General features: G+C 43.1%; 2 protein-coding genes across 2 annotated transcripts in view; one reads left to right on the top strand and one right to left on the bottom strand.

Annotated features, from left to right (window-relative positions):
* The window catches only part of LOC131669114 (zinc finger homeobox protein 4), a gene marked incomplete at its 3' end in the record, with an annotated part of 333,820 nt that overhangs the window by 78,121 nt on the left and 241,924 nt on the right, over positions 1-13,775 (top strand). The gene's annotated exons all lie outside the window — the stretch shown is intronic.
* On the bottom strand, positions 1,244-1,846 carry LOC131669121 (uncharacterized). Its single transcript, XM_058943770.1, has one exon. The coding sequence runs from the start codon at positions 1,844-1,846 to the stop codon at positions 1,244-1,246; it is 603 nt and encodes a 200-aa protein (XP_058799753.1).

The raw sequence follows: 13,775 nt of genomic DNA, 5'->3' as shown, positions 1-13,775 counted from the left end.
GATGTCTTCAAGAAGACCGGGCTCATTAACCACCCACTTACGTAGATGGAAGCCGCCCGTCCTGAGCAGACCGGCAAGCTGATCTCGGAGGCTCTTTGCTGCCTCTAGGCTGGAACCGCCACTAAGGAAATCATCCATATAGAGATCCCTTTGAAGCAGCTTTCGGGTCAGTGGAAACCAATGTCCTTCGTCCTCGCCGAGTTGCTACATGGTACGCAATGCGAGATAAGGGGCGCAAGCCGTGCCGTAGGTGACAGTTCGGAGAGCAAAGTGTTGAGCTGGCAAGTCGCACGAAGGACTCCAGACGATGCGCTGCAGGTGGACGTCTCTCTCGTCCATCAAGATCTACACATCTAAAAAACCGTCCCCGAATCCTCACAAACTTCCTCAGCGGTCAGTAGTCTCATATGACCCAGCTGCTCGTACTCCTCCATAAACTAACAGTAACTGTTGCGCAGAGCGTGGTCGGAGCGCATTTGTCGATGCATGGAGGTGAGGGCGGAGCGCGCATGGGATAAACTGGTCCCGAGGAGGGCCTTCTTCTCTGGCTTAAGAGGTAGTCTGACAATGTATCGACCATCGGGCGTCCGTCGGACCCCTCGAGCGAAAATAGCCTCGCACTCTCGATCGGCTGAGATCCGTCATACCGACAGAACGTCTTCGAGCGCCCAGAACCGCTGCACCAGTGAGAGAAGTTTCTCATGATTGCCTTCGTCGCACACCTGGACCGCAGTGGCGAGGGCCCTGGTGTGGGAGTGGCCGGTCGACGATTCAAAAATCGTAGTGGAACCCATCAAGGTCCAGCCAAACGCCGTGTTCTGAGCTAACAGGGAACCGACTCTCCGAGTGCCGGCTCGGATGACGCGATGGTAGAGATCTGCTCTTATGACTATGTCGATCCGCCCAGGTTGATTGAAGGTAGGATCAGCCAGCAATAACTTGCGACGGATATTGGATACCTCAAAGTCGGGGACTCCCGATGGTGGGACGATGCCGATTGACCGAAGAACGACGGCGTCGGCCCAAATGGGCGACCGTCGACCGACGTCTGCAATGTAGATCACCGCTTGATATTTAGCGGAGTCTCTCCCACGTTGGTACGACGTAGTCGGCAGCCTAGTCTGCGGGCGAAGTCGAGCTTGATGATGGTCGCCTCCGAGTACGGGTCAAGCAGCGCCCGCGCTGCAACCTTGCGGTCACCGCCATTGCTTAGAGCGACGATGGCCGTGGGAAGCACGGCTAGTCACGCCGTCCCGTCCTCTCCAGCTGGCTTCGTGCTAGTCGCGGCCGCTTGGAGCGTCGCCGATTGACCATCGTGAGATGTAGTCGGTTGTGATTCCTCATCCGTCTGACGGCTGATTCTTCCAGCGCCCTCGTGGATCAAGGTATGGTGGGCACCAGCGCAGCTCCGACAGGTGTTGTTGGAGGGGCAGTTTCTGGCAGTGTGACTGCTCCCAAGGCACTTGTAGCAGAGGCCTCTTGCAGCTACCAGCTTCCGTCGCTCTTCCGGCTCTAGCCCTCGGAAGGTTAGGCAGTGTCCGACGTAGTGGGCCTCCTTGCAAGCTGGGCAGCCCCCCCTTGCGCGAACTGTCCCAGTGGCATGTGCTTGGATTGTCTTTGAGGTAGTGGGCTGGGCAGTCTTCCGTCGACCGCTTAAGTAGTCGTTGGAGGAGGATGTAGCCACCTGACCGAGAGCGTGTAACGTGCAGTATCGCCGCTGTAAAAACTCGGTGAATTGGCTGAAGGAAACTTCGCTGGTTATCGATGAAGCGTCGGATGACATGCTGGGCTCAGGTTCTTCCTCCCAAGCTCTCTTTGTGACCGGATCAAGGGCACGCACACCCATGAAGACAAACTAGGCGTCCCACATTTGGATGGGTTGGTGCAGTCGTTCGAGTTGGGTGCGGCATCTGTTCAGCTCATCCATGAGCGACTGTAGGCCTTCTGGTGTTTCCCCCATGAGAGGCCTCAGATTCACAAGAGCGGCAAGGTGGTCTCTTACTCGCAGCTTCGGCTGGTCGTTACGTCTGCAGAGTTCATCCCACGCCTGTTTATAATTGTTCGCAATGGAGCGGAAGCTTCACAGCGCCTCCTCCGCTGGCCCCTTGACGTTCGTTTTGAGGTAGTTGATCTTCGCCGCATCCCCTAGCGTAGCGTTGTCATGAACCAGGTCCACGAAAAGATCCCGAAAGGCCTCCCAGTCCTCGGGCTTTCCGCTGAAAGTAGGCAGCTCCAAGCGAGGCAACTTCGAGAGGGGAAAGTCTGTGCCGTGGTCTGCCGCAGTCAAAGATACGTTGGAGGTTGACGCACGGTCCTCTGAAACCGCGCAGCGGGCTTGATGATCCAGCAACATGTCGCGGCTCTCCACGTAAAGCTCCTCCGCCAGTACGAAGGTGTAGCTCGACCGATAATCAACGGCCGACTCATCGCCAAGGGTCAGGAGCTGGCCATGATTGTGATGAAGATCTCGCCAGTATCCTTCCAGTAGCTCAAGTCTTGAGTTGATGGACCCGAGCGTCCAGTTCGTCGTAGACGTGCTTGCGACCCTTTCAGCAATCCTCTGGATGGCCCGTTACAACTCCCGTTGAATGTCAGCAAGCTCCATCTGCCGATAATGGGGATGGAATTTAGTGTGGGTGCCGTGATCGGGCAAATATTTGCGCGGTCAGCCAGCTGACACCTGAAGCCGACCTCTCGACGCATGAGGCCAGAGCGCTGAGCCGAGCGAATTCGATTCTAAGTTCGGGTCGATTAAGCGCAGTCGACAAAGGAAGCCTGGTTCGACAGTCCGACGGCTTGTCGCACACTTAACGACCTTCCTGCATGATAGCTCAGCTAATTTCAGCGCTTCGCCGCTGCGCCGCATGGCTCACTCTGTCGCACCGACCATTGCTGTAGGAGGTTCAGCGAGCCAGTGAAAGCGAGCAGCCTTGCTGATTTCAGCGCCATTCCATCGGACCGGAAGCGGCTATGAGAAAAGGGACCCATAAGGCCTCGTCGTCGTTTCGGCTGGAGTGCAATAAATAGTTGCGGGAAGGGGGTCCTCCGGTCTGCACTCTGCCATCCACGGAGATGTTGATCATCTTCAGGATAGCTTGCTTTGCTCCACTGACTCGCTTATCTCCAGACAGGCCCTGGTGCAAAGCGACTTGCTGAGCATCCGAGTAATCGTCTGCAGTAGCCGCGTGCTGCGACGTTCGTTGATCGTAATGATGCCGTCATCAGCGACGGCCGTCCGCCGCGACTCCCGCCATTCGCAATGAAACTCGGCTCTCGCGCATTCCAGCGATCGTTCGAGGCCGCCGTTTGGCTTCACACCCGTCGTCGGTGTGCGAGGCTGTTGCCATTGGCGGCCGCCCGCCGTTACGTCAGTGCATTGACTTCGTCGTTGACAGCCACCTATCGCGACGCCCACCGTTCGAGCAAAAACGCTTTCGCGTCAGCGGTCAACCACTGCCATGGCCGCCATTTTGGTGCGCGTGGCAGTCCTTGTGCCCATGCATAGCAATCTTTCACTGCGATGGCTCGTCTAAATCAGCGGCCGTCGGCAGACGATAACCACCAGAGCCACGCCAGCTTCCACGGCTGGCTCAGTCCTGTTAGGAGTTAAAGAGCTATGCTCGCGTTGCACATAACTTTCAACTCACCTTTGATTCGTTTTTTTTTTCGTCAGCGTATCCGGCTCGAAGGACCAAATGTTAGGAGAAGGCAAGAAAATGATGCTCAGGGGTTGGCTGGACTCCACTAATTTATTTTAATTGAAGTCTACACAATAAACTGTTGGAGCGAAAGTTACAGCGTGCGAACAGGATCTGTCAAGAAAAACTGAAAAGCTAAAAAAGAGAGACAGAGCCAGTTGAGAGGGGGCGCGCGCAGCAGGAGAAGAACGATGAGCTGCCCCTACTCCGAATCACATTCGAGAACTCGTCCTCAGCGGTTATTTCTCCAATCATGTTCGTTAAATTTTAATCATGAATGACAACAGATTAAGCATCGAGCATGATTTAAAATAAGAAATGAGCAATGCTTTTATTGCATCTTTGCAATACAGATATTAACACTGGTCAAAAAATTAAATAGTATAGAAGGATATAAACAAATACTCGATTCCACTTATCTACATAACATAAAATAAGAGAAAGAGAGTTAAAATAATGCGCACTGTCCGATAAGTCGGATATTCTTTCCTTTCACGGCATTTGGAGAGCATCGGTTTGGGTAGCTATGCTCCTTCTCTTGGTATTGTCGAGCTTCAAACTCTCAATGGACGTTGGCTCAGTTTATTTGGTGAAGATACTGTCCGTTACGGACAGACATAAAGAGGCTAGAATATTCAAAGAGATACTAATTTTTCAATTATATAATTATGAAAAGTTAATTTGTTGTGTATATTTTCTATACTCGTTCCAGAATAAAATAGTAGGAAACACTGATGCCCATGCTCTTGAGACAAACTGACATTTATACTTTTGTAGAAAATTATAACGGGGAAACCGCAGTAGCAATTTCCCTGCCGTCTCTGTCGTCCCTGGCCTCTTACTATTTGCGTGAGTTATCGTTAAGCCGGGCATCGATGTAATTGCATTAGCGCATTACTAATGCCCGACTTATTGGTTTGAGGAGTGGATTAGTGGTTTAGAGAGCTGAGAGTGGATAAGCTGCACAACTGTAGGGAAGGAAGTGTACGAAGTGGGAAGGGGAAAGAGAGTATAAAGGGAAACAGAAGGAGAGAAACGGGAAAGAGTACTACCTCGAATCGGTAAGACATCGGTGGCGACAGCGCGGAAGATAAATTACACAGGCCGACAAAAAATTTTACCAAGAACCCGAGTATAGTTTTCCGAAGGTTTTTTGCGCGCTGAATCCGAATCCGAGGTCAGAATTACTCTGGTGGCTCCGGTTTTCGAGATATCCTAACATTAAAGTGCAAAAAAACGCGATTTTTACCTATATTTGAGGTTATGTAGCAAAGAAAAAAAATTTTTTTTTCAAAAAACTGTATACATCAAATTAAAGTATGAGTTTTCTTCTTTCAAATGCCGTTGAGTATGCTCGGATATCTTTTTTTTTCACGAAGTTACACTAATTTGAAAATTTCAAATTTTATGAATTTAAAAAGCACCACACCATTCAGCCCAAGCTATCTAACAAGTAACCATATTAAAGAGCCACTCACCAATTTAAACCAAACTTGGAAATATGACAAAACACTAAAAAATATTGTGAGCATCGTGCTTCTATTTACAAAATGCTCTCTTACGGGTAGAAACCACCCCTGCCAACCCCTAAACAGGCTCACCCACATAACCCTGGGTAGAGCAAGTTTAATTAACTGCTTTTTGATAAAAAAACTCATTTTCTAATCACAGGTATGCGTACTAATATGATCTAGATAGGCCTCATCCCCAAATACCTCCTCAACCCTTTAAAACCAGCCCTCCCAACCGCGTACAAAAAATAAGCTGCGTATGTCTATCTGTGATTAATTCCTTCATCGAATTTCACATGATTAAAATAGCTTACCCAGGGTTCTATGATTAGCCTGCCCAAGGGTTTTTAAGGGTTGTACATGTATACAGGGATAAGGCATATCCAGGTTAAGATGTGTATGTCTATTTGTGATTAAAAAATTTATTTTTTCATCAAAAAGGATTTAATTAAACTTGGTGTAACTAGCGTTACGTATATAAGCCTGCAAGGGGTAGATAGGGGTGGCTTTTAACCCTTTTCGGCATACATTTTTCTATTGACTATTCTGGCTTAAAATTTCTTACTCGGGGGTTTTCGGGGTCGCTGAATACGAATCTACAGTCAGAATTTTCATTTTTGAAAATCCAAAATGGCAGATTCAAGATGGTGGATGAAAATCATAGAATTAGCATATTTTTGGTTGGAAATTAGTACTCGGGGGTTTTCGAGGTCGCTGAGTTCGAATATACTACCAAAATTTCGTTTTTTCAAATCCAAGATGGCGAACGCCAGATAGCGAATTCAAAATGGTGGAGGATATTTTTTTGAAATCAATATTTTGCTCGAAAAATAGTAACTTGAAGGGTTTCCAAAACCCCCGAGAATGAGTTTTTTTTACCGAAAAGCAGTTGATTAATCTTGCTCTACCCAGGGTCATGTGCGTGTGCCTGCTTAGGGGTTGGTAGGGGTGGTTTTAAAGGGTTGAGGAGGTATTTGGGGATGAGGCCTATCTAGATCATATTAGTACGCATACCTGTGATTAGAAAATGAGTTTTTTTATCAAAAAGCAGTTAATTAAACTTGCTCTACCCAGGGTTATGTGGGTGAGCCTGTTTAGGGGTTGGCAGGGGTGGTTTCTACCCGTAAGAGAGCATTTTGTAAATAGAAGCACGATGCTCACAATATTTTTTAGTGTTTTGTCATATTTCCAAGTTTGGTTTAAATTGGTGAGTGGCTCTTTAATATGGTTACTTGTTAGATAGCTTGGGCTGAATGGTGTGGTGCTTTTTAAATTCATAAAATTTGAAATTTTCAAATTCGTGTAACTTCATCAAAAAAAAAGATATCCGAGCATACTCAACGGCATTTGAAAGAAGAAAACTCATACTTTAATTTTATGTATACAGTTTTTTGAAAAAAAATTTCTTTTCTTTGCTACATAACCTCAAATATAGGCAAAAATCGCGTTTTTTGCACTTTAAGGTTAGGATATCTCGAAAACCGGAGCCACCAGAGTAATTCTGACCTCGGATTCGGATTCAGCGCGCAAAAAACCTTCGGAAAACTATACTCGGGTTCTTGGTAAAATATTTTTGTCAAATTCTGTCGGCCTGTGTTATATTCGGCACCGCAGATGGTAATTCTGACTAGCTGGTAATTTGGTGAAATGGGTTGTCTCTGGCCTCTGCAACACACTCATTGGCGTTTGCGTTATCAACACCGACGCCCAAGACTACCAAAAAAGAAGGGGTGGTAGTTGAAGGCAACCAACACAGTGTAAGCTCTCTTCTTTCTCTTCACACTCTCCGTTTTCTTGCGGAAGCGCGCATGACGATTGCGGTGTCGCGGACTCTGAATGACCTATTACTCGACGGTGAGGAGAAATGCAACCACTGTGTGATCTGTAATTATCTGAATCTGCTAAAGAAACTTACAAGAAATCTGCAGAAATACCGATGAACTCCGTTTCGCCTCGAGCGCTTTTTCTGACAGGACTTGCCGTAAAAGATTTTATGGTTTTTTTAATTATAATTCTTTGTTTTCTTTTCTTCTCTTCAATTAATATTGTCATTTTTATTGTTATTTATTTTCTTTACTTTATAATTTAATAAAGTTGTAAATTGTAACAGTAGGGCTTAACCTTGACTTTCTTTCTTTTCCTGTCCCAAACTCTCTCGCGCGTGAAGGTTGCAACTTGCACGCCCGACAGGTTATTCAGAAGCCGAAGTATTTTGTCTTCCGAAACCCCGCGTAAATAATATAGTTAATACAATCGCGGGCAAATATTTATTGTAAAATGACTCTCCCTTTACAAAATGCTGGTACGGTTTTCTTATTTGACCCTTCCAAACAAGCGTACATAAGCTTAAAGCGAACGAGAGCATTCTTAATCGCTATCAAAGAGCCAAACTGCTTAAAGTACGACACTTTCTAAAAACGAGAGAGAGAGAGAGAGCATGTAATGCTGACAAACATGGTTGATTAATATGCGAAACAAAACTTAGTTTATCATAAAAATAACTCCCTTAATCTTTAAACTTTACGACTCTACCAATAAAGCTATTATATATGAAAAGTCATAAATACTAGGTATTTTACTACAAGAGAAAGACAGAGTTACACATTTAGTAATATTCAAAATCAACCCATTACTCAAATACCAAATCTGAAACCTCTCTGAATGCGACTGCAAGTCTAATGCATCACTCGAAAAAATGATCATTCGCATAGGAGGAGATCGTAGAGAATCTAATCTAATCATCTTGTAGTCCGTTAGATATAACCGTATATGTGAACAAGACAAACTGCCGAAGCTTAACAGAGTACCTTCGCTCAGACAAGTATGAAAAACACCAAGAGAGAAAAGAACTGTGCACACCATAAAATAAGATTTATGATGATACAAGTATACAAATAATAGGTGATTTTCTGTATCCCAAGACAACCATGGTATTTTCGAAGGATTTTGGTACGCTAAATCAAAATCTGGCCTCAGAATTATTCGATCACGTTAGGTTTTTAAGATATCCTAACGTAATGTGTAAAAAGCACTGTTTTTTGACATATTTGAGTTTATGTAACGTCGTAAATAAATTTTATCACGGAAAACTATTTAAAGTATCTGAAAGTACAAATTTTCCCCTTCAAAATGTCGTTGAGTTTGCCTAAATATCTTTTTTTTCGCCAAGATATCGCATTTTAAAATTTTCATATTTATAAATTTCTTAAAATTCGAAAATTCATTAATCCATTAAGTTCTAAGTGGACGATTTTCTTTTACTCTTTCAATTAATCTTTTATCAGGAATAGACATCTGGAATAGACATTTCTGACGTAAAATTGTCTAAACTTTCGATCTATGCTGTTAGAATTTTGAAAAAATGCGTGCGTGTGTATGCGTATATGCGTGTGTGTGTGTTGACTTCAGATTCATGATTAGCGACCTCAAAAACCCCCGAGTAACAATGTTCGAGTAAATTCACTGAACAAAAAAATTCGTGCAGCAAAGGGTTAATGAATTTTCGAATTTTGAGAAATTCATAAATGTCAAAATTTCAAAATGCGATATCTCGGCGAAAAAAAAAATATTGGAGCAAACTCAAGGACATTTAAAAGGGAATTGTTTGTACTTTAAGATGCTATGAATAGTTTTTTGTGAAAAAAATTATTTACGATGCTACATAACCTCAAATATTTAAAAAAATAGTGTTTTCTGTACTTTTAGTTTAGGATATCTTAGAAACCTGACGTAATGGAACAATTTTAAAGCCAGATTTGGATCCAGCACACTAAAATCCTTCAGAAATACTGAAGCTTGTTTGTGATACAAAATCTTGTATACCTGGGATAATAGAGCATGATTAACGCAGTCAGACATATATGGCTGAAATCAGTGTAGACCATATCTTCTTGAATATCGGTATCAAATGTATCAATCAGACACTCAATAAACTCTGCAAGATTAATAGTAGTTGAACGGGAAATAATAATTCTCGGTTGTGCTAGATTCTCTAGACAATTAATTATGAATATTGAGGGAATACTATCCGGACCGGCACTTTATGAAGATTTAATCTGAGGGAGACCATGTTTGATCTCTTCAATGATGAAACACATTTGTGATAGTGATTGAGAATCAAAAGATAAATCAGAGTAGTCATCAGAGATAAAAGATGTAGTGAAGATTGAAGAAAAACGCTTGGAAAAGAAATTAACTATGTCTAGACCATAGTTTGCTGTCAGATTATTAAACAATATACTATTAGGGGTTTTCAATATGACTACAGTTACGGTTAGAAAATTTCCAGCATCCACTGGGTTCAGAGAGTAAAGATTCTTCAGAAGCTTTTATAAATAAATCAAAGTTGTGCTGAATAAGAAGTTTATACAACGATCCTAGAAGCCTAAAATTCAAAAATATCCGTCTACTTCCTGATGATTTAAATAAGCAGTACATTCTCTTCTTCTTGAAAATGGTCACACGTAGCTTACTAGACATCCATTTGGGAGATAACGGTATTCATAAATGGCGTAATATAGTTAATTATTCCAAATAACTTTCTATAAAATAAATCAACTGTAGCATCTGCACGATAAAGATAATCTTCGAACAATTTATCCTAATTTAATGTTGATAGCGTAGAGTTTATGACTTGGATAGTTGGCTTACTTGAAGTTGCAATAGAGTATAGAACTATTATTTAATGATCGTAGTGATTAAGTGTAGATATGCCGGATATCCACAGCATACGAGGTGTGATCAAAAAGTAAGGTGAATTTTGAAATTTAGCGGGCTACGTCCGTTCGATCTTCGACTTTTTTATTTGGTTATGTCGGTACACTCGTCTAGAACATATGTACCAAATTTCAGCTTTGTAGTATGTTTGGTTTGTTTGTGAGAGACATCAAGGTTAGAAGTGTTTTGCGTGCTCCACGATTTGCTGCTGTCTAAAAACATGGATCAAAGAGTTTGCATTAAATTTTTTGTGAAAAACGGAATCAAATGTTCCAAAACACTTGAAATGCTGAAAGTGGCATACGGTGAGTCTACTTTAAGCCAAAAAAATGTTTACAAGTGGTATAAACTCTTCCAAGAAGGCCGAAAAGACACCGACGACGAACCTCGTTCTGGACGCCCCAGCACATCAACAACTGATGAGAATGTTGAAGAAGTGAAGAAAATAGTGTTGGGAAATCGTCGAATTACCATTAGAGAAATTGCTGATGATATTGGCATCTCATTTGGTTCGTGCCAATCAATTTTGACGAGTGTTTTAGACATGAGACGTGTGTTAGCGAAGTTTGTTCCGAAATTGCTCAATTTCGACCAAAAGAAACGTCGCATGAGCATCGCCCAAGAGCTACTGAATGACGTCAACGATGATCCAGATTTACTCAACAGGGTTATAACAGGTGACGAAACATGGGTATACGGTTATGACGTCGAGACTAAGACTCAATCGTCCCAGTGGAGGCATTCTGGATCACCAAGACCAAAAAAAGCACGCCAAGTTCGATCAAATGTAAAGGTTTTGCTTACAGTTTTCTTTGACTGCAGGGGCGTGGTGCATCATGAGTTCTTGCCACAGGGTAGAACAGTAAATAAGGAATATTACCTGCAAGTTATGCGCAATTTGCGCGAAGCAATCCGCCAGAAACGTCCGAATTTGTGGACAAATAAAAATTGGCTTTTGCACCATGATAACGCCCCTGCTCACACATCGTTGCTTGTGCGCGAATTTTTGGCTAAAACCAACACAGTAACGATGCCACAGGCACCGTATTCCCCAGATCTGGCCCCCTGTGACTTCTTCTTGTTCCCAAAACTGAAGAGGCCCATGAAAGGACGGCGTTTTGCCACGATTGAGGAGATAAAGACGGCATCGAAGGATGAACTAAACAAGATCACAAAAAATGATTTTTTGAAATGCTTTGAGGATTGGAAAAAGCGTTGGCACAAGTGCATTATATCCGAGGTGGATTACTTTGAAGGAGATAAAATAAAAATTGATGAATAAATAAATATTTTTTGAGAAAAATAAAAATTTACCTTACTTTTTGATCATACCTCGTATACTTAATTAATATTCTAAGAGATGATTCGTCTACCTGAATGCGAGAATTCAAATCTGAGATCCCATCATAGAACTGTTGTCATTGTCTTATAGCTCTACCTCGTCCATAGTTTATATTTTAAAGTAACTTAAATAGATCTAGAGCGCGGTGAAGAGTCCAGAAAGTGTCATCAGAGGAAGAAAAACTTTAAGCAGTCTAATTTTGCCACCAACTTTCTTGCCAAGGCGTAACGTGCTAATTTTGGAATCATCGAAGTTCTCCCCACCTATCAGTGCCATGGAGTCTGCAGTATCAAGTGATGAAGAGAAACGTGCCGGAAAATTAAAAATTATGATATTGCACTTTCTCTTCCTCCAATCGTTCAGCTCAGCAAGAGTATCATCCTTAATACTGGAAGACAAGTTGGTGAGGTTACTTTCAATCGATGTGACATGATAAAGAGTGTCAATACTTGATTCAATAGAGTCAGAACAATCCACAAATTTATATGAGATCTCGGCCAATTTATTATATCGTGTAACTAGATTATCCGAGATTTCGGCGAGTCTGCTACATTTAGCACTTAATTCATCGAATTTCTTGTCGAAATTGCTTTTCATATTTTTTCACAACAATGTCAGAAAGATCAGACTAGTAGTTATTAAGAATAATGCGTTCACTTTGCGATTAGGCAATACATTAGTGGGATTAACCACCGAGCCAACACCAGAGACTGGGAGAGGAGCAACCGAAGATGACGAAACGGACCGCGACATTGTTCCAGGTTGACTATCAGAATTTGCATAGCATTTTTTAAATGATCAATTTGATCATCTTTATGTATTATTTGCACAGCTCTTATGAAAAAAAAGATATCCGCATAACATCACTGATATTAGTAAGGCCTTTAGATGGATAAGAAAAATATTTATGATCAATCATCAAGAATTACCTGTGCATATAGACCAGCACACAAAACGCTCTAGAAAAGAATTTCGAAGCCGGACATTAAACGATACGAGCGTTACACAATTTCCAAAATCAGTTGTGCAATGACAACACGCACTGCTTGTGAATCGACGATCTTAACAAGATACATCTACTTTCATCGAAGGTTCGACTAAAGACTTACATACTACAGCATTAAATATTGCATTTTTATAAGTTATTTTCATTACAAAACTTTGATGAGCATTTGTCTAGCTATGGTATTCTAATTCTTACATTCCTATTTCGTGCACAAGTGATTCTTTCTATGTTTTTTAGGCTTATTGAGTAAACCAGTCCAATGACGCATGTTATCTTTAGTGTGGGAATATAGTTTTGTGTTGTATGTTTGATAAACATTTGTAAGGAGATGGAAATACTATGTCATAAAAACTATCAGATCTTTATGTCATGATTGGAATTTTAGTGAATACACCGACTTCGTAAATATTTTTTATGTATTAAATTATTTACCAAAGTATAGTACAGTTTTATTGTGACATTAATGATTAAATTAATTAGCGCGTTTTGGGGAATTATCTTTTTGATAACTCCCACAAGCCATGGAATGGGCCTGTGCGCAAGCGCCGCGTCATGAATTATTTAAAAACGAAGGTAAGGGAGGCTCTTTCGTTCCTCTGTAGCGGTGACGATGAGCCTCGTCACGAAGTTGGCGTTCTGGGCGTTGAATCGAGAGGAAGTGAATGGCAGGCGCACACAATACTCACTCTCGATATCCTTTAACTATATTTATTCTCAAACGTTTCACAAAAAAAACGAGAGGCGACGCGGATTTACGCGTCGTCCTCTGGACCGCGTGCCTTCACTCGTGCGGATAAACGCACGGGAGCACGGTACAATAATTGAGAGGAATTCAAAGGAAGGCTTTTTTGCCGTTATCGCTTTGCTCGCGGATGATCGCAAGCACCTCGCCGACGCGTTGCGCACTCGTGAATAAAGAGAGAGGGAGAAAGAGAGAGAGAGAGAGAGACGACCTGACCTGACGAAGGCTGCTGGCAGGAAATGCTGCTCGTGATACAGGCAGGTTTGCGGCAGGTCTAGGTGAAGTCCACAATGTCTTGGGCGTCGCTGGGAATTCTCTATGATTGCAATCTGCTCGGCGTCGTATCGCTTTTTTGTCCATACTATGCTATTCGGGTTTATAGTGCGTGCACTCGGTCATCATAATTGATCCTTCTCCCTCAAGATCTCTCTCTCCCAAACCGTTCACGCGTCGGCTCGAGCAACGCCGGCGGCTTCGCTCTCGCGGGTGGATCGCCGTTGGTCGCTCGCGCTCGCTTACTCGCTATGCGCGACGCGTCAATCTCTCTCTCTTCTTTTTGCTGCAGCCGCTCTCACTCCTAATTGGCTCCCAATGACGATGCCCGGCACAGGTATTGGCCCTGAAATAAAGCGGTGCGAGCATTGATATCGGTTTGTAATTTCCACCACGCTCGCCAGGGTAACAGCGAAGAAGCGAGCTGTGTGAGAGAGAGAGAGCGAGCCAGACAGGGCCGGCTAATCTAGCTATTTGTTATTTCCCA

Source organism: Phymastichus coffea, unplaced genomic scaffold, assembly GCF_024137745.1.
Source record: "Phymastichus coffea isolate CEN01 unplaced genomic scaffold, Cenicafe_Pcof_1.1 PCOF00007, whole genome shotgun sequence".
Taxonomy (NCBI): domain Eukaryota; kingdom Metazoa; phylum Arthropoda; class Insecta; order Hymenoptera; family Eulophidae; genus Phymastichus; species Phymastichus coffea.
The sequence above is the reverse complement of the archived record's forward strand: the minus strand, read 5'-3'. Positions and strand labels throughout refer to the sequence as shown.